Source organism: Crinia signifera, chromosome 7 (assembly GCF_055691185.1).
Source record: "Crinia signifera chromosome 7, ASM5569118v1, whole genome shotgun sequence".
Taxonomy (NCBI): Eukaryota; Metazoa; Chordata; class Amphibia; order Anura; family Myobatrachidae; genus Crinia; species Crinia signifera.
In genome coordinates, this window is record NC_139223.1 from 13,860,990 (window position 1) to 13,880,769 (window position 19,780).

Sequence of the window (19,780 nt, forward strand, 5' to 3'; positions counted from 1 at the left end):
ATCAGAAGATAGAGACCCGCCCACAGCACTCCCACAAACTGGAGACCATTGCCCCTCTCCACCCACAAAAAGTTGCTATATAGCACCTGACGTCATTAGTACATTGCAACTGGTTCTGAATCAGAACCTGTATGCAATGGGAATTTAATAGTGCAACATCGGAAGCATTGATGTTTCCAATGGCTGACCCTGAAGTGTTTCCTCACCATCGCTGGCTTTATTTCCGATGTTGCACTATGTATTGGGGTGACAGGACGTTATTGCCCCCATCAGTTTATTTCCCGTGTATTTAAAAGCACACATTTCTCAGCATGTCATACCTGGGACTCAAACTCACAACCTCACACACTGCAGTCAGACACTTTACCTGTGGAGCATTTGCTCCTTTGTAGTAAGCCTGGTAGTTCTAATGACATGACGGTGGCTGTAATGGTCATGTAATGTGTGGCTGCAAATTATATGGGCATCACTCCTATCAGGTGCAAAGCAGGCGCGTAGTATGGATAAGCCCACAAAAGACACCTCAACCCCTCATGGCAGTGCAATCTTATCCAGGTCTTGCAGACTTATGTACTCAGTCCTATGACGCTGTTTATGTATAATATAGCCACACTTATCTGCACTGAGGGGCAACTAAAAGGCCTTAGCCCTAATAATATTAATATATTTCTCTACTATACTATTGGGTAATCACAGTCGTCCTCTAGAGGTCATTTTCTAGATACAGGTCTCCGACAAAATGGCCGCCGCTCCCTGCCCAGCCGGCGTCAGTATGTATTAATCTTTCTAACTCCAATTCCCAAGATGCCTTGCAGCGCCTCCGCCCCCCTGCGTGCAGGATTCTGAGCGCAGGGAATCCCGGGACTTGTAGTCTGCGTATGAGCGCTGCCATCTGTGACCGTGTCCGTGCTCCCTGGACTGGGGCCTGATGCTGCTGGAGAGCAGGAGTGGACCCGAGCAGCTGGTGAGTGTTCCTGCCTGCTCACTGTGCGGCTTCTATGGGCTGGCAGCATGTATGCGCCTGCTGCTGCTGTGTACATGGGTCTATAGGGGGCCTGCTGCTGCTGTGTACATGTGTCTATAGGGTGCCTACTGCTGCGGTGTACATGTGTCCTATAGGGGGCCTGCTGCCGTGTACATGTGTCCTATAGGGGGCCTGCTGCTGCTGTGTACATTTGTCCTATAGGGGGCCTGCTACTGCTGTGTCTATAGGGGGCCTTCTGCTGCTGTGTACAGGTGTCCTATAGGGGGCCTGCTACTGCTGTGTCTATAGGGGGCCTTCTGCTGCTGTGTACAGGTGTCCTATAGGGGGCCTTCTGCTGCTGTGTACATGTGTCCTATAGGGGGCCTTCTGCTGCTGTGTACATGTGTCCTGTAGGGGGCCTTCTGCTGCTGTGTACATGTGTCCTGTAGGGGGCCTTCTGCTGCTGTGTACATGTGTCCTGTAGGGGGCCTTCTGCTGCTGTGTACATGTGTCCTGTAGGGGGCCTTCTGCTGCTGTGTACATGTGTCCTGTAGGGGGCCTTCTGCTGCTGTGTACATGTGTCCTGTAGGGGGCCTTCTGCTGCTGTGTACATGTGTCCTGTAGGGGGCCTTCTGCTGCTGTGTACATGTGTCCTGTAGGGGGCCTTCTGCTGCTGTGTACATGTGTCTATAGGGGGCCTTCTGCTGCTGTGTACATGTGTCTATAGGGGACCTTCTGTGTACATGTGTCTATAGGGGACCTTCTGTGTACATGTGTCTATAGGGGACCTTCTCCTTCTGTGTACATGTGTCTATAGGGGGGCTGCTGCTGCTGTGTACACAGGTCTATATGGGGCTGCTGCTACTGCTGTGTACACGGGTCTATAGGGGGCCTTCTGCTACTGCTGTGTACATTTTGTCTATAGGGGGCCGCCTGCTGCTGCTGTGTACATGTGTCTATGGGGGACCTTCTGTGTACATGTGTCTATAGGGGGCCTTCTGCGTACATGTGTCTATAGGGGGCTGCTGCTACTGCTGTGTACACGGGTCTATATGGGGCTGCTGCTACTGCTGTGTACATGGGTCTATAGGGGGCCTTCTGCTACTGCTGTGTACATGTGTCCTATAGGGGGCCTACTGCTGCGGTGTACATGTGTCCTATAGGGGGCCTACTGCTGCGGTGTACATGTGTCCTATAGGGGGGGGCCTACTGCTGCGGTGTACATGTGTCCTATAGGGGGGGGGGCCTACTGCTGCGGTGTACATGTGTCCTATAGGGGGGGGGCCTACTGCTGCGGTGTACATGTGTCCTATAGGGGGGGGGGCTATTGCTGCGGTGTACATGTGTCCTATAGGGGGGGCCTACTGCTGCTGCTGTGTACATGTGTCCTATAGGGGGGGCCTACTGCTGCTGCTGTGTACATGTGTCCTATAGGGGGCCTTCTGCTACTGCTGTGTACATGTGTCCTATAGGGGGCCTTCTGCTACTGCTGTGTACATGTGTCTGTAGGGGGGGCCTGCTGTGTCCATGTCTCTGTAGGGGGCTGCTGCTGTGTCCCTGTGTCTATAGGGGGGACTGCTGCTGTGTCTATAGGGGGGACTGCTGCTGCGTCTCTGTGCCTATAGGGGGGCTGCTGCTGCGTCTCTGTGCCTATAGGGGGGCTGCTGCTGCGTCTCTGTGCCTATAGGGGGGCTGCTGCTGCGTCCCTGTGTCTATAGGGGGGCTGCTGCTGCGTCCCTGTGTCTAAAGGGGGGCTGCTGCTGCGTCCCTGTGTCTATAGGGGGGCTGCTGCAGTGTCTATAGGGGGGACTGCTGCTGCGTCTCTGTGTCTATAGGGGGGACTGCTGCTGTGTCCCTGTGTCTATAGGGGGGCTGCTGCTGTGTCTATAGGGGGGACTGCTGCTGTGTCTCTGTGTCTATGGGGGACTGCTGCTGCGTCTCTGTGTCTATAGGGGGGACTGCTGCTGCGTCCCTGTGTCTATAGGGGGGACTGCTGCTGCGTCCCTGTGTCTATAGGGGGGGACTGCTGCTGCGTCCCTGTGTCTATAGGGGGGGACTGCTGCTGCGTCCCTGTGTCTATAGGGGGGGACTGCTGCTGCGTCCCTGTGTCTATAGGGGGGACTGCTGCTGCGTCCCTGTGCCCTGTAGGGGGGACTGCTGCTGCGTCCCTGTGCCCTGTAGGGGGGACTGCTGCTGCGTCCCTGTGCCCTGTAGGGTGGGCCTGCTGCGTCCCTGTGCCCTGTAGGGTGGGCCTGCTGCTGCTGCTGCGTCCCTGTGCCCTGTAGGGTGGGCCTGCTGCTGCTGCTGCGTCCCTGTGCCCTGTAGGGTGGGCCTGCTGCTGCTGCGTCCCTGTGCCCTGTAGGGTGGGCCTGCTGCTGCGTCCCTGTGCCCTGTAGGGTGGGCCTGCTGCTGCTGCGTCCCTGTGCCCTGTAGGGTGGGCCTGCTGCTGCTGTGTCCATGTGCCCTGTAGGGTGGGCCTGCTGCTGCTGCGTCCATGTGCCCTGTAGGGGGGGGCCTGCTGTGTACATGGCTGTCTATAGGGAGTCTGCGGTGGCTGCTGTGTACATGGGGTCTATAGGGGGCATGATGCAGCAATGTACACGGATCTACAGGGGGGCTGCTGTGTGCATGGAGGTCTATAGGGGGTCTGTGGCTGCTGCTGTGTTCATTGGTGCTATAGGGGGCCTGCTGCGTCCATGGGGGGTCCGATGCAGCGGTGTACATGGATCTATAGGGGGCCTGCTATTGCTGTGTGCATGGGGGGTCTATAGGGGGTCTGTGACTGCTGCTGTGTTCATGGGGTCTATAGGGGGCCTGCAGCTGCTGCTGTGTGCATGTGTCCTATAGGGCGCCTGCTGTGTACATGTGTCCTATAGGGGGCCTGTGGCTGCTGTGTACATGTGTCCTATAGGGGGGCTAGTGTTCCCGCTAGGCTGTTTTAATAGGGTGCCACACCCTGCCTTTTTTTAAATTTTTTTAAAGGGCAAAATGCTTTGGTGATGTGGCGGGCCGTCCCCTGCCCCCTTTGGTGATGTGGCGGGCCGTCCCCTGCCCCCTATGGTGATGTGGCGGGCCGTCCCCTGCCCCCTTTGGTGATGTGGCGGGCCGTCCCCTGCCCCCTTTGGTGATGTGGTGGGCCGCGGCTGTGTACATGTGTCCTATAGGGGGCCCGCGGCTGCTGCTGTGTACATGTGTCCTATAGGGGGCCTGCGGCTGTGTACATGTGTCCTATAGGGGGCCCGCGGCTGTGTACATGTGTCCTATAGGGGGCTCGCGGCTGTGTACATGTGTCCTATAGGGGGCCCGCGGCTGTGTACATGTGTCCTATAGGGGGCCCGCGGCTGTGTACATATGTCCTATAGGGGGCCCGCGGCTGTGTACATGTGTCCTATAGGGGGCCTGCTGTGTGCAGACATCTCTCTGTTATGTATAGGGGACTTGCTATGTGTATATGTGCCGGCACCCTTGCTGAGATGTGCAGTTCCACATGTGCCGTATATTGCTGCCTCTGCAGAGCCGAATCCCCCATATATGTATTCTTGCATGCATGTTGCAGAAAGCCTGTGAGACTACAGGTCACAGCACAAAAGGCTGCCGGGCATGCTGGCACTTGCAGTTCTACCCTATCCACCAGCCTGCTCTGTTTGGTGTACTAGTCGACTTGTTTTAGTTCCTAGAAGGTAATTGGGATGAGTCCTAACACGTGTGTTGTCATAGCGTCTGCCTTTGTATGTTGCAATGCAGGCTCTGATCCCGTGTTCCACCTCCCGCCCCTCTGCTGCCTCAGGGATTACACAGGGACGGTATGTTCCAGACGCCAGAAGTGGGTGAAGCTACTGCGTTGTCCCAGCCCCTTCCTACTTCTGCACAGGTCGCCGCCACCATGCCTGCTGTCTGTGTGTTAGCAGGCAGGTGACATGGCCATGTGCTGTGTTGTGTTACACATGGGTAGCTCTCTCTCACAGGTGAGCCGGAGATACCTGTAGCCCACCCTCCTGTGGGATTATAGCAGCCGTGCGGTGAGTGCTTTGTATTCCCCCGTTCTCTCTGCGTCTGAGCTGGAGCGAGCGCCGACATTCCCTGCCAGCTCACAAACTGGTTAGATCAGTCTCCTGACAGTGTTCCATAACCTTGATCTGGAAGCAGAGATCTGGCAGCAATGACCCAGGCCCTGGGGAGCAGGTTCGGTCTCCGACATTATGGCCGCCCACTTCCTGTGCAAGCTGTGGGTAGAGTGCACCCTTTTCTCCCTACCATATAGTACTGGCTCCTATGTGCCTATGCGCCAAGCTGTTCCGCAGCATCTTACGAAGTTCCCATGCTCCCTGGTTGGATGTTATAATGTGCTATCCGTGAGCTGCGCAGAGCAGCCGGTGGCCATGACTAAACGGAGGTACTCTCTGAGGTGAGGGTGACCATCTATGCCAAGTAGAGAACCCGTTTAACTCTCTCTCTTGCTGATGAAGTTTACTGGAACGTGTCCATCCCATCCCTGCTTTATTGCCCCTGATAACGCTGCCACTCTACCCTCTAACTGCTGCCTCCATTTTGCAGAAGCCAAATGTGCCCACCCTCCCTGGTTCTCCAGCTGGTCTTGTCACAGGACCCCCTCCCTAATGCTGACCTAATGACCTTGTATCTCTCTTCTTCCTTGCAGATGGTTAATGGTCCGCTGTCCTCTCTTCCTGTGACCTAAACTGGCGCTGAGTAATGTGAGTGAGGGGGCCGCTAGGCGGTGTGGGGGAGGATGGGGATGTTTACACTCCTCTCCTGGGTAACCTTGTAGCTCAGATTGTGTGCCTGACATATAGACATTTCAACATAGAAACATGAAAAACTTGTGTGCAAAGTGTCTGAACAGCTAAATATTACATTTACAATGTATATTTAATAAAATGACCCTTCAGATATGCCTATTATTGTTGGAGACCATGATGCATGAATTTTAATTTTGCTTTGTACTTGTTGCCCTCTTCGTCTGACCTCTGACCTCTCTCTGCTGTTCCCGCTGGCTGTGAAGTCACTGCGCTGATCTCTGTCAGCAGGAAGCTCGGTCCAGGTGAGTTTTATTCCTGCCAATCCTGTGCCCCAAACTATTCCTGCAGCTCTGACCCCGCCTCTTCCACAGGAACCCCCCTCTCCCTTCGCGGGAGATGCTGCGGAAAACGATGTTGGAGCTTGCGGCTCAAGGGGCCCTGAATCCCCCTCTTCGCCTGTTTTCTATGTTACTGAAATCCCGCTTCGCCTCTACCACAAACCGCCACCATGTGGTCCTCTCCAGGGAGAAGTCCAATAGCGTCACCTCCTTCTACAACCAGGTCAACATCGACAAGGCGGCAGAGAAGGTATGTTGATGCTCTACCCGTACTTCCCACATGGCTTACTCTGTATGTATTGCACCCAAGCAACGCGCACAGCAAACGCTAAATCCGCCCCAGTAAGTGTATACTGGGCATTGTCCTTGTTCTCCAGAAAACTTTTTGCATTAAAACGGGAACCGACACACAAACTGCTCTTCCACACGGTTTATGTTCTTAAGTACTGAATACTAAATTACTACAATATATTCTGTAGTGTCCTTTTGCTGCTTGCTGATGTATTCTACCAGTTGGCCACTAGGTGGCACTGTCCCGTTGAAGCAGGACTTGTTTGTATTACTGCAGAGCAAGTGAGATGGCTTCTCCTACTGAAATGAGTGTCTGTATTCCCAGAACCGGGCTGCCGCACGGATAATGCAATGTAATATCACCCGTTTCTTGTTCTTTATGTTTAGGCTTCTGTACGTCTCACCCCCACCACTATGTTGTATTCCGGACGGTCTCAGGATGGCAGCCACATTCTGGTAAGAGACTGGTCGTCCTGTGTCTTATTTCTCGCCACTTCCCCCCGATACCCCCAACCCTTCTTGAGACGCTCCACCATCACCCCAAGTTTATCTGTCTCCGATTGGTCAGTCATTGCAGTTGTAGATTACCTTCCCCCTATTATCCTGGAGTACCTCAGAGGGGGCATGAAGTACAACCGGTAATAACCTCCAGGGCCTTTGCCTTCTGCTTAACCCACAACTTGGAACATTGCCTTCAGTGGAGTTTTGCACAAGCGGTGGAAGCAGGGACTGGTAGATTATAAAGGGGTGGTTTCCCCCTCCCCCGCTAATGGATAAATAACCTGTTCTCGTTCATATCGAACTCCTTCCTCAGAATAGATGAATGTCAAATTGTATGTGTGTTGTTGCAGAAAAGTGCCCGTTACCTGCACAAGGAGCTGCCCGTCCGGATCGCTCATCGGGTCAAAGGCTTCCGCAGTCTACCGTTCATCATCGGCTGTAACCCAACCATACTGCATGTGGTAAGTCCCGTCCCCCCCGGCCTGCGCTCTGGCCTGACTGTGCTCAGCGGTGGCCCCGCCTTCCCCTGTGTGCGTGGGGCTAAGGGTCGTTGTCTGACGCCTCTCTCTGCCCATCTCTTGCAGCACGAGCTCTACATACGCGCCTTCCAGAAACTAAGTGAGTTCCCACCGGTGAGTTGTGTCCCGATGCTGGGTCAGGGGTAGCTATGTGCTTAGTGCCTCCATTGCTGATCTCCCCCCTTCCTCCTGCCCAGATCACAGACCACGAGATAGAGAGCCAGTACTGCAAGCTGCTCCGCCAGCTGCTCGATGACCACAAGGACGTAGTGACCCAGCTGGCCGAGGGGCTGAAGGAATGCCGGAAGCACATTCAGGTTCCTCTGAGGCCTTAGTACATGGCTGGGGGGCATGGAAGTCAGTGGGCCTGATCTGCGTATTACACAGGGGAGGACGGCCGGGGGAGGTCCCATGATCTGCGTATTACACAGGGGAGGACGGCCGGGGGAGGTGCCTGATCTGCGTATTACACAGGGGAGGACGGCCGGGGGAGGTGCCTGATCTGCGTATTACACAGGGGAGGACGGCCGGGGGAGGTGCCTGATCTGCGTATTACACAGGGGAGGACGGCCGGGGGAGGTGCCTGATCTGCGTATTACACAGGGGAGGACGGCCGGGGGAGGTGCCTGATCTGCGTATTACACAGGGGAGGACGGCCGGGGGAGGTGCCTGATCTGCGTATTACACAGGGGAGGACGGCCGGGGGAGGTGCCTGATCTGCGTATTACACAGGGGAGGACGGCCGGGGGAGGTGCCTGATCTGCGTATTACACAGGGGAGGACGGCCGGGGGAGGTGCCTGATCTGCGTATTACACAGGGGAGGACGGCCGGGGGAGGTGCCTGATCTGCGTATTACACAGGGGAGGACGGCCGGGGGAGGTGCCTGATCTGCGTATTACACAGGGGAGGACGGCCGGGGGAGGGGCCTGATCTGCGCATTACACAAGGGGAGGACGGCCGGGGGAGGTCCCTGAACTGCATATTACACAGGGGAGGACGGCCGGGGAGGGTGCCTGATCTGCGTATTACACAGGGGAGGGTGACTGGGGGAGGTGCCTGATCTGCGTATTACACAGGGCAGGACGGCCGGGGGAGGGGCCTGATCTGCGTATTACACAGGGGAGGACGGCTGGAGGAGGTGCCTGATCTGCGTATTACACAGGGGAGGACGGCTGGAGGAGGTGCCTGATCTGCGTATTACACAGGGGAGGACAGCCGGGGGAGGTGCCTGATCTGCGTATTACACAGGGGAGGACGGTCGGGGGAGGTGCCTGATCTGCGTATTACACAGGGGAGGACAGCCGGGGGAGGTGCCTGATCTGCGTATTACACAGAGGACGGCCGGGGGAGGTGCCTGATCTGCGTATTACTCAGGGGAGGACGGCCGGGGGAGGTGCCTGATCTGCTTATTACACAGGGGAGGACGGCCGGGGGAGGAGCCTGATCTGCCGTTACACAGGGGAGGACGGCCGGGGGACTTGCCTGATCTGCGTATTACAGGGGGAGGACGGTCGGGGGAGGTCCCACGATCTGCGTATTACCGGGGGAAGACGGTCGGGGGAGGTGCCTGATCTGCGTATTACAGGGGGAGGACGGGCGGGGGAGGTCTCATGATCTGCGTATTATACAGGGGAGGGCAGCTGGGGAGGTTCCCTTATTTGCATATTACACAGTAAGGCCGATTTCACACGCTCCGGCTCCTGCCGGATGGTGAAGTCCCGCACTGCCAGGGAGCTGTGCCGCACAAAGTAGTTTATCATGGAGGGGATGGCCACAGCCCGGCAGCCGTCCCTTCCAGTGGCGGGATCCGGCTGCAGCCGGGCCGTGGCCGTCCCGTGTGAATGGACACAATAGTGTTCATTCACAACTAATGTGTGCGGCACGGCTCCCTGGCCGTGCGGGATTTCACCGTCCGGCAGGAGCCGGAGTGTGTGAAACCGGCCTAAGGGGTTTGGGGAAGGTTGATGAAGATGAAACCTAAGGGGTGTGGCAGTGCAGGTAAGTGGGCAGGGCAGTAGGGAATCTCACATAACTGTATACTCCCTACTCGTCAGGATGAGAAGCTGATCCGGAGCTTCCTGGATAAGACACTGACATCGCGCCTGGGCATACGAATGCTGGCGACACACCACATATTGCTGCACGAGGAGAAGGTGAGTGCCTGCTCCCCCCCGCCACCGTGTACATGTCGCCCCCTCTCCCCCGAGTATGTCCCCTCACCTGTGCCACATTCTGCTCCTCGTATACAGAGTCTGGTGTGTTTCTCTTTCTGCAGCCGGATTTTGTCGGCATTATCTGCACCCGTCTGTCGCCCAAGAAGATAATAGAGGTGTGGGTGGACTTTGCCAGGTGACGCCCAGTTTTGTTTTATTAAATGTTTAATTTTATTATACGTGTTTTCTTCACCGACAAAAACTTTATAACGTTCTAATCTACATAACTATAATTGAATCATATGTTTGTATGTATGTGTATACAGTTTGTGTGTGTGTGTATGTATGTATGTATGTGTATACAGTGTGTGTGTGTGTGTGTATGTATGTATGTATGTGTATACAGTGTGTGTGTGTGTATACAGTATGTGTGTGTGTGTGTGTGTGTGTGTGTGTGTGTGTGTGTGTGTGAATGTTCCATGATAACTCTTAAACACTTTAACGATTTGTCTTCACACTTTGCACACTACCGTATCATCTTAAGGGACAATCTAAGTTGAAAGATGGGTTTAATCGGATGAGCCCTTAAGGGGCCGTTATAAGGGTCCACGCCATTTCTGATGTTTTCATTCGTTGTGATATGTCATTGAAAATCTTATGACTTTTTGAATACAACCAGGGCCACAGTAAGAGCCGCCGGGCCCTGGTAAAAAAAGGGGTGTGGTCAACAGGAGGGCGTGGCCAACGGAAGGGGCATGGCCACACCCCTGTAAAAAAAAATTGCAGATGGTGCGTGCTGTCTGCAGGTTGCCGTGCCGGGTCTATACTCCCACTGCCCTGTCCATGCAGCTGGGGAGGGGGGAGCGGGACCCTCCAATAGGCTCAGGTAAAAATTACCCACATCCGTAATCTAGTAACTAGATTACGGATGCGGGCACTCCGTTACTAGATTACGGATGCGGGTACTCCGTTACTAGATTACGGATGCGGGTACTCCGTTACTAGATTGCGGGTACTCCGTTACTAGATTACGGATGCGGGTACTCCGTTACTAGATTACGGATGCGGGTACTCCGTTACTAGATTACGGATGCGGGTACTCCGTTACTAGATTACGGATGCGGGTACTCCGTTACTAGATTACGGATGCGGGTACTCCGTTACTAGATTACGGATGCGGGTACTTTTTACCTGAGCCTGTTGGAGGGTTCCGCTCCCCCCTCCCCCGCTGCAGAGACAGGACAGTGGGAGTAGAGAACCAGCACAGCAACCTGTATGTCGGCAGACAGCACGCACCACCTGCAATTTTTTTTTACAGGGGAGTGGCCATGCCTCTTCCATTTGCCACGCCCCTCCAGTTGACCACACTTTTTTTTTACCAGGGCCCGGCGGCTAGATTACAGTACCCGTTATCGACACTGGCTTGTTTCCTGTCGGTGGTTATTGCCCCAGGACCCCTTTAGCAAGCCTGGTCCTGCGTATCTGCCACAGTGGGAGACCGCCGGTACCCTGCCATTCTATGATGTTTGCAGAGCATGTGTGAGTGAGCAGTGTTGTCATTCCTCTGCAGAACTCTGCAAGGCGCTCACTACAAGGGGTTAATGCAGCCCCGATGGGGGAGGGTGGGAGCAGAGATACCTTTTGGCACAGAGTCAGGCGGTTATTTATGGCCTGAGGCCAGTCCGCCAGCCTCTATGTATAACATTCCTCAGATGGATGCTGGGTGTCTGCCTGTAGTCTGAGGCCTGCGTCTGGTACACACATGGTGAGGTCACATGTGGCCAGGGGGCCCCTCCCATCTCTGGTAAATATACTGTATATGGGGTTGCCCCAGCTCCTATTTTCTGTAAGTGAAACCACAAACTTCAGATAAGTAGAAATCCTATATAATAAAGGACAAACGTTGCTCCTCACCTCTATGGGGTGAATTCAAGTGTTTTGTGCTCTGCCGGCCACTGGGTGGCGCCCGACAGAGTAATTTGAGTGTTGCTCCCTCCCTTTGCGCTGATATTACTGTTGTGTTCCATCAGTTTGACGGGGCGGTAACTAGTATAATTATGGGTGTGGGTCATGGGGATAGAGGGTGTCTAGGTTGACATTGACAAAAGGTAGACATGGTTTTTAGGGTTTTTTGTGTCAATGTCGACATGGATCCCCCCTTTGTGTAGCAGGGACTCTTCCCCATGTGACAATCGGGATAGTCCGAGCCGCGGGTCTTACTATTCATGTTCCCGGGTTCTGTCGGCTGCTGGAGTCACTGTATAATCTGCTTCTCTCCTTCCAGGCGTCTCTGTGAGATAAAGTACGGGAACGCCCCTCGCGTGCGGATTAACGGCCATGTGGCGGCACGCTTCCCATTTATCCCGATGCCACTGGATTATATTCTCCCCGAGCTGCTAAAGAACTCCATGCGGTACGTCTGTCTTGCGCTGAAGGCGGAGTTTGCTCCTTACTGTGGCGAAAAAATGTGTTGATTATTATTTTATTTTTTTCTCCCCCTCCCATTCTATTAGGGCCACCATGGAGAGCCACGTCGATAGTCCTTACAACGTCCCAGACATTTCCGTCACCATTGCAAATAACGATATTGATTTAATAATCCGGTAAGACAGAAGCTCCCATGTTACCCAGGGACTGGTACTTTCATTAGCACTGGGGGTTGTGTAGGATCCACTTGTAGCATAGTTGTATAATTCTACATGGAACACTGGGCATAATAAACGTCTGTTCATGGTTCAGATGTGTCATTATACTTCTAGCCTCCAAGCGGCATGTGGTGCCTTGTACATCTAGCCTCCATGCGGCGTGCTGTGCCTTGTGCATCTAGCCTCCGCGCGGCGTGCTGTGCCTTGTGCATCTAGCCTCCAAGCGGCGTGCAGTACCTTGTGCATCTAGCCTCCAAGCGGCGTGCAGTACCTTGTGCATCTAGCCTCCAAGCGGCGTAAGGTGCCTTGTGCATCTAGCCTCCGCGCTGCGTGTGGTGCCTTGTGCATCTAGCCTCCGCGCGGCATGTGGTGCCTTGTGCATCTAGCCTCCGCGCGGCGTGCTGTGCCTTGTGCATCTAGCCTCCGCGCGGCGTGTGGTGCTTTGTGCATCTAGCCTCCGCGCGGCGTGCGGTGCCTTGTGCATCTAGCCTCCATGCGCCGTGCGGTGCCTTGTGCATCTAGCCTCCGCGCGGCATGTGGTGCCTTGTGCATCTAGCCTCCGCGCGGCGTGCTGTGCCTTGTGCATCTAGCCTCCGCGCGGCGTGTGGTGCTTTGTGCATCTAGCCTCCATGCGCCGTGCGGTGCCTTGTGCATCTAGCCTCTGCGCGGCGTGCTGTGCCTTGTGCATCTAGCCTCCAAGCGGCGTGCGGTGCTTTGTGCATCTAGCCTCCAAGCGGCGTGCGGTGCTTTGTGCATCTAGCCTCCAAGCGGCGTGCGGTGCTTTGTGCATCTAGCCTCCAAGCGGCGTGCCGTGCCTTGTGCATCTAGCCTCCGCGCGGCGTGTGGTGCTTTGTGCATCTAGCGTCCGCGCGGAGTGCGGTGCCTTTTACATCTAGCCTCCATGCGGCGTGCGGTGCCTTGTGCATCTAGCCTCCGCGCGGTGCTTTGTGCATCTAGCCTCCATGCAGCGTGTGGTGCCTTGTACATCTAGCCTCCGCGCGGAGTGCGGTGCCTTGTACATCTAGTCTCCACTTGGGGTAAGGTGCTTTGTACATCTTGCCTCCACGCAGCGTGCGCTGCCTTTTGCATCTAGCCTCCATGCGGCGTGCTGTGCCTGGTGCATCTAGCCTCCACGTGGCATGAAACTTCAGGAGGGTGAAAAATCCTTCCCAACCCTGGGAATACCAATGTGAATTCCCCTACTATTTAGATTTTATAAAAAGGCTTCCAGTCCATTTTACCAGTGAACTGATGCATTTACCACCATGCGGTAAGGAAACTCCCCTGCTTTACCCCCCTTACTGCAGAGAACCCCTCCACCTCTGAGCTCGTGGTGAAGTCACCTTTCTTCTTTCTGCCTCATGACTGTTGCCTAATTTCCAGTCTTCGTATGAATAAGTTGCTGTTGACCTTGAAGCTACTGTAGTCCTGTGTATTGGTTCGCTTTGAAGCTGCTTCTCTCCCTATTGCGCTAGGGTGTACAAGTAACCCCTTGGCTAAATAGCCTCCAGATCTCACTCATTGTGTTCACTGCAGGATCTCTGACCGAGGTGGTGGCATTCCCCACGACTGCCTGGAGAAAGTGATGGACTACCACTTCACCACCGTGGAGAGGAACACTCAGGATTCCAACATCAACCCAGTTTTTGGAAATATGATGGACATGGTCAACAGCAGCCCAACTGAAACCATGCATGGGTGAGGAGATGTCCTAGTCGTGCTAGTAGCGTAGGATGTATGTGTAACCCAGCCCTAGACACTCAAGGTTTGGGATTCCTCTAGAAGAGGTGATCCGGCCCTAGTATCCAGAGCAATAAGGTCTGTGTGTAATCTGTTTCTAGGAATATGAGTGTATGCCTCAGGCCTCCTAGCTCACAGGAACGCAGATCCCTGGTCTATATGGGATCTATCCTTGTTAACAGAAGACCCGACCAGGGGAAAAATGTATTATTTACAAGTAAACATACATAGAATTCTTCTCTTTCAGCTTCGGCTTTGGTCTTCCCACTTCCCGAGCTTACGCAGAGTACCTGGGCGGCTCGCTCTCCATACAATCCCTTCAGGGTATCGGGACAGACGTCTACTTTCGAGTTAAACACATCGATGGGAAAGAGGAGAGCTTCCGTATATAAGGTTAACATACAGCACAGATCAGAATTTTCCATGGCTTCTTGCCTCAGAAGATTGGGTTGATTACATAGAACAGTCTACTGGCGGGCACACTTCCATCATCAATCGTCTTCGGGATGGCTTTACGTGTGATGTTCTTCAACGAGGCCCCTGTCCTTGAGTCTGCTCACTGCAGCTGCTCTGGAACAGCTTTTCCCAAATCTGGTTCTCCAAGAATCGCTAACTGCATCTGTTCTAGGTCTTCTCTCTCTAGCCATGGAAATAATAATAATTAGTATCAACTATGGATCTCTTAAGGTGTCAGTCCGTCTGCTTTCTCCAGCTCGGAGCTGTAGAACAATGCCATTAGCAGTCCTGAAGTTCCAGATACGAGTCAGCGCTCTAGAAAAGCCAAAGCTGAACTCCATTTTCGTTTAATTTAGTTTCTGTCGGAGATGAACTCCCGTTAATACAGACACGTCGAAGCTTAATGCTAAACTGTGAGCGGGAACTCTGCAAGACAACTGAACAAGTGGCTTGTATGTGGCTATCAAGTTGTTTTATGGGATTCTGATTTATGAGATTAAAGGCTCTGGTTGAGTCTTAATAATGAGATTTTACAAAAACAAAGGGGACCAGAGACTTTTCGCACATGGGATTATTGGATTGGATCGATTGCCAGTATTCGCTTCTAGGGCAACTGCTACCAGATGTCTTGGAGTTTCCTAGTACTTGGACTGAATGTCCATGAGCCGGGAGAGTTTTTATCTGAGGAGACCTCATCATGTGGTGTCTTATGGATGCTGTTCGCAGGAACTTCATATTATTTTGCTGTTCCAGACTTATCTGCCTGTAGAACCAAAAAGGAGAGACGGACAATCTCTCTGGTCTACCTGGAGGCAGTGCACCTCCCACAATTGTCCTAATTGGTGGTAGAATGACATAGCACTTAGTTTCTTTTTTAAGCCAGTCTAGATTTTTTTTTGTTTTTGTTTCAGTTCTTGAAAGACTTTCAGCGCTGGACATCCCTTCTGGCTGGCACCTTGTATGCACAGGAGACTCCGCCTTCACTGTAATGCCACCTCTAGTCTGTGGTTGAACATGGCCTCCTTTTAATGTACTGATCGTGGAGCGAAGGTTTCATTGTTCATAGTTCAATGTTGCTGGTTTTATGATTTGCAGTATAAAGTGGCATCAAGTCTATGTTAATTATAGTCAACGTATCCTCTTTGTGTAGTATACAGTGTTTCAGTGTTTCACACCCTGTTGTGCACTTAATACAGACACAAAAGGCAGGATAAGTCCTAAATATTATCGCCTATTGGTAGTGATGCAAATTTTGTTACCCTGGATGTGAGATTAATACAAGATGTGAATCCCACTTCTAACACCAATTGCCATCTGCTGGGTATCTCAGGAACGTTCTCTTTGCCCTGGGGGGGGGGGGGGTGTATTGTTCCACACTATAGTTGCAGCGTTCGTTGTGACTACACGAGAAGCTTGGAGATCCTTTGAGAAACAGGAATCAAAGCCTACGTTCCTACGTTCTGTGTGCTGTGCGTTACCGGGGTTTGGCTTGCTGTGACTTTTTTTTTTCTCACTAGAGACTGGCACTTTTTATGTGTACATGTGATAACCATGAAATGTTCCTAGCAAAACCTTGTGGCTACATTAAAGCTTTTCAATTCGTCCTGATCACACTACACCCGGCTGTTCTGCAATGGTCCCTTAAGCCTCCAACGTGACCTATTTATACTGAAATAAAGTGCTCTGTTTCTAATTGCCCAATTACCTTCCTATTCCTGTTACCTGGTCTGAGGTAGTAAGTAGAGTAAGTGTTATTTATATAGCGCACTTTCTCCAATACAAGATATAGGTAATATAGCAATACACAAGTCACACAGACATAAAACCTTGGGTGCACAGTAACCATAATGCATGAATTTTGGACAATAACCTCCACAGGTTGTGTATTCCACCTGGTGAGGCAGCCATCTTGGGCACACTGCATGGATTACCCTGGCTGTGGAATAGGTTACTGTTAGAGTGAGTTACAGAAAATGGGGTGATTGCAGCATAAAGTAGGATTCGGACATGTATTATTTTTATCTTATCCACAAGTGTACCAGGTGAGGCAGCCATGTTGGGTGCACTATGAATGTTACACTGACACTTGCGTAGTAGCACACAGGTTCTCAAAGTTGGTCCCAGGACCCCCAACAGTGCATGTTTTGCAGGTTTCCTCACAGAATCATGTTAAATAATTAGCTCCACCTGTGACCTGAGTGGGGTTCTGGGGACCGAGTGTGAGAACCACTTTAGTTACATGATAGATCCTGCCCCCATAGGAACTGTCCGCGGCAACCACCGGGCTCACTGAGTAATTAGTGGAGGTGGGAAAGTGCCCGTGCCAGGTCCCGCGCCTACTTTCGTGTCTTCAGAAGAAGGGTTTGCAGTGACCACAGGTGGAAATGTACGGAGTCACCAGATAGCGGGTTGGAATTAATCAATCGGTATTCTCAGATTTTCTTTTCCTTGGCCATATCCGCCTGGGGCATGATTGAGAGACATGCGAGGACCGAATCGCGAGTGGTGGTGGTACAGCAGGGTGGAAAGTGTGGCTAGCATAATACTTCCGGCGTGGAGGCAGCTCCAGCACCATGAGTCCAGGTGGACACCGAGAAATAAAGCTTGGGGAGACCACGTCATTCGTCATTACACTTTTCTTTATTTTCCCAAATGGCTTTTTACCTATGACTTCTGTTTTTTTCAACCCGGGATACAATGGTTTTACATTAGTATAGGGATCAGGACGGCGGCAACCAGGCAAAGGTGCCCGTTGTAGTTGGTTACATACCCAAGCTTGTAGCGCAGAGAAACTGCAAGCTGCCTCAGTGACCTCCTGGCAGAGGTAAGAGAGCAAATCCTATTGCCTTGGACTATAACAGAGCGCATTCTGTAAAAGACCACTAGGTGGCAGCAGGACACTTACCACAGATTGCTCATAGCAACCAATCCGCTTCTGGCCACCATTCATATAGCATATCCTAGAAAATGATAGACTGTGCGTGATGGGTTGCTATGGGTAACTCCTCCTATTGTCATAGGTAGCATTATGCATCACTTGGAGAGAATGGTTAGGTAAGGATCTCGCCTCCCTCTGACATATCTGGTTAGCCATGCTGAGAGAGTTGCTGAGATGGAAGATTTGAATTCGTGTCCCTTGGGCACCTCCAGTAGGGATCAGGGGAGTATCAGGGAGGTCTCTGAGTACACCAGAGACACCAAGATGAAATAGGCTAGAATCGGGGGCCCTGTATATGTAGACTAGTCACCTGCTGGGCTTCAGGCCAGGTCCCGACCAGGTTGGGAATAGCATACCCTCCAACATGGCCCATTCCATTAGGTACAAAATGCTCTGTTCCTGGACTTCCCTGACAGTGGCAGTTGCAGAGGTGGAGCTGCAGCACCGTCCAATATTCAAAAAGGGAAGACACACCTAATGCCACTCCAAACATTGCTGTCCTGGACACACTGGCAGTTGATGTGACCCCCCTCTTTGAATTTTGGACTGTGCTAGAGTCCAACCTCTGTAACTGCCACTGGCAGGGAAGTCCAGGAACAGAGTATTTTGTACCTAATGGAATGGGTCATGTTGTAGGGTATGGAAGAGTAGGGCTGGGGTTCAGGACACCTACCAGATTCTATGTATAATGTATAACCGCTGCTACAGAGTAATCTCCACGGTGTCCGGAGGAACGGTTAGGATCAGTACACTGCGGCACGTCTGCTTCCTACTTGGCAGAGAGGTAAAGACAACCCCAACCCCAGACACAATGAACAGACCAGTAATATATAGGAACTCGCAGTTTATTTAGACTGGAAAACTTAATTCCAAGAACTGGTCGGCTCGCCTCCACTTCTGCTTATTTACGGATCCTTTCTATGACCTAGACCTGATCGAACGTCTCAGTGTTATTTACCTGGTTTTAGTACAAGACTTAGCATCAGCAGTCATCATAGTATTCACATTCACATCATAAGTACAACAGTTCTAGGTTAGGAGATATGGGTGCATGTTTGGTCACCCCCTGATATACAAGCTATGACACACTGGAATTCTGCTGTAATGGAGATGCCCAGGTACTAGCCAGAGATAGGGCCATCTTAGGGCTTACTGGGCAGATGCCCTAGGGCCCCACAATTCTAGGGGTCTTCGAGCAGGGGTTTGCCGGGGTCACTGTGTGAGGCTACTAGAGACTGCTGCCCGGCTGCTTTGGTTGTGAATTACACAGAATCAGAGCTGCCGGGATACATTCTCTACCGGCTGCGGCCAGTTACCGGCTGTAAGCTGCTGATTGCTGGGTGGCTGACAGCAGGTGGAGAGACACCGTAGGAAGATATCATTTATTTTACTTAAGTAGGGGCCACATTGCATTGCCTAGGGCCCACAATGCCTTTAAGACCGTCTTGCCCAGACCACAAGTGACCTACTGTAACATCGAATGCATTCGCTCGTCTGCATGTTGTGTGGTCTTATGGTACTAAACTTCAGTCCACAACAAAGCCTCATTTATTTATAGACCATGACCCACAAGTGTCGCCCAAATACACAAAGCTGCCAGTGACCTCCAGCTGGGTGATCTTCATATATATAAGAGATGGGTGTAATACAGAGAATTGCCAGAAGGTGTCACCATAGAGCTACACCAGATGCAGGATGATGTCACTTCTGTTACCTGCATGCTACTGAATGAGCGTTACACCTTACAGGAGGGAACAGATAAGTCATTTGTTATCCCTAATATAGCTGGTAACATATAGTGTTATGAAATAATCCATGTTCCGGCATTATAGCGCACTGAATGAAGACAGGAAATGTTCTGCTTATGCCTGCCTTGCATTGTGGGTAACAGAAGCGGTTCTCTCCTTATAAGGTGACATCCTTTTGTGGACATGCGTTTGAGGGGCACCTGCTCTGCTGATTGTTTGCTGCTATTGAGGAGTGCCGACAGCCTGCTCCGTGCGTCTGCAAGGTCTGGTTCATTTCGTCGATGTGAAAATGGTTGACACATTAAAAGGTTGCCATAAGGTTTTTTTGTTTTGTTGTTGTTATTTTTTTTAGTTTTTGTGATGTCATTTTTTATTTCGTAGTATGTGGACCCCCACCTAGTGTTCCACCTCCCCTCGCAATGCTTGCCATGTTTCAGCCAAGGCGGCCCATTCCCAATTGGAGTCCAGATAAATGATAAATTATTAAAAAGTTTTAAAAAATATGTGAAAATCATGTCCCTCATTATGTCAACCTTTTGAACATGTCAACCTAACGCATGTTGACCAATAGTGTTTGACGTATTACCGGTTGTCTATTATGAAACCTATAGGTTGTGCTTGGACTCACGTCCTGTATTATGGGGGTGGCACCCCCGAACCCCCGCTAGCTGGCATGCGCCCTCCCTGACCAGGAAAGTGTTCCTCGCGTGTGGCTGTAATTCCCAGAGTC

General features: G+C 52.2%; 1 protein-coding gene across 2 annotated transcripts; it reads left to right on the plus strand.

Annotated features, from left to right (window-relative positions):
• The first annotated feature begins 806 nt into the window (after nucleotides 1–806).
• BCKDK (branched chain keto acid dehydrogenase kinase) lies at nucleotides 807–16,060 on the plus strand. 2 transcript variants are annotated; one of them, XM_083152355.1, is made up of 14 exons: nucleotides 807–964; nucleotides 5,622–5,676; nucleotides 5,985–6,023; nucleotides 6,093–6,309; nucleotides 6,738–6,806; nucleotides 7,202–7,312; nucleotides 7,436–7,483; nucleotides 7,567–7,686; nucleotides 9,425–9,523; nucleotides 9,646–9,719; nucleotides 11,808–11,936; nucleotides 12,037–12,126; nucleotides 13,705–13,866; nucleotides 14,156–16,060. In XM_083152355.1, the coding sequence occupies exons 4-14, from the start codon at nucleotides 6,118–6,120 to the stop codon at nucleotides 14,298–14,300; spliced, it is 1,239 nt and encodes a 412-aa protein (XP_083008481.1). In that variant the 5' UTR covers nucleotides 807–964; nucleotides 5,622–5,676; nucleotides 5,985–6,023; nucleotides 6,093–6,117; the 3' UTR covers nucleotides 14,301–16,060. The 2 variants fall into 2 exon arrangements, with proteins under 2 accessions (XP_083008481.1, XP_083008482.1); XM_083152356.1 differs by lacking the exon at nucleotides 807–964 and adding an exon at nucleotides 4,810–4,983.
• The last annotated feature ends 3,720 nt before the right edge of the window (nucleotides 16,061–19,780 follow it).

Bases quoted from the DNA above. Each gene is read 5' to 3' on its own strand.
- BCKDK (XM_083152355.1), top strand. From the start codon at position 6,118: ATGCTGCGGAAAACGATGTTGGAGCTTGCGGCTCAAGGGGCCCTGAAT. The intron at 7,313-7,435 runs GTAAGTCCCGTC...CATCTCTTGCAG, and splicing joins ACCCAACCATACTGCATGTG to CACGAGCTCTACATACGCGC. The intron at 7,484-7,566 runs GTGAGTTGTGTC...CCTCCTGCCCAG, and splicing joins AACTAAGTGAGTTCCCACCG to ATCACAGACCACGAGATAGA.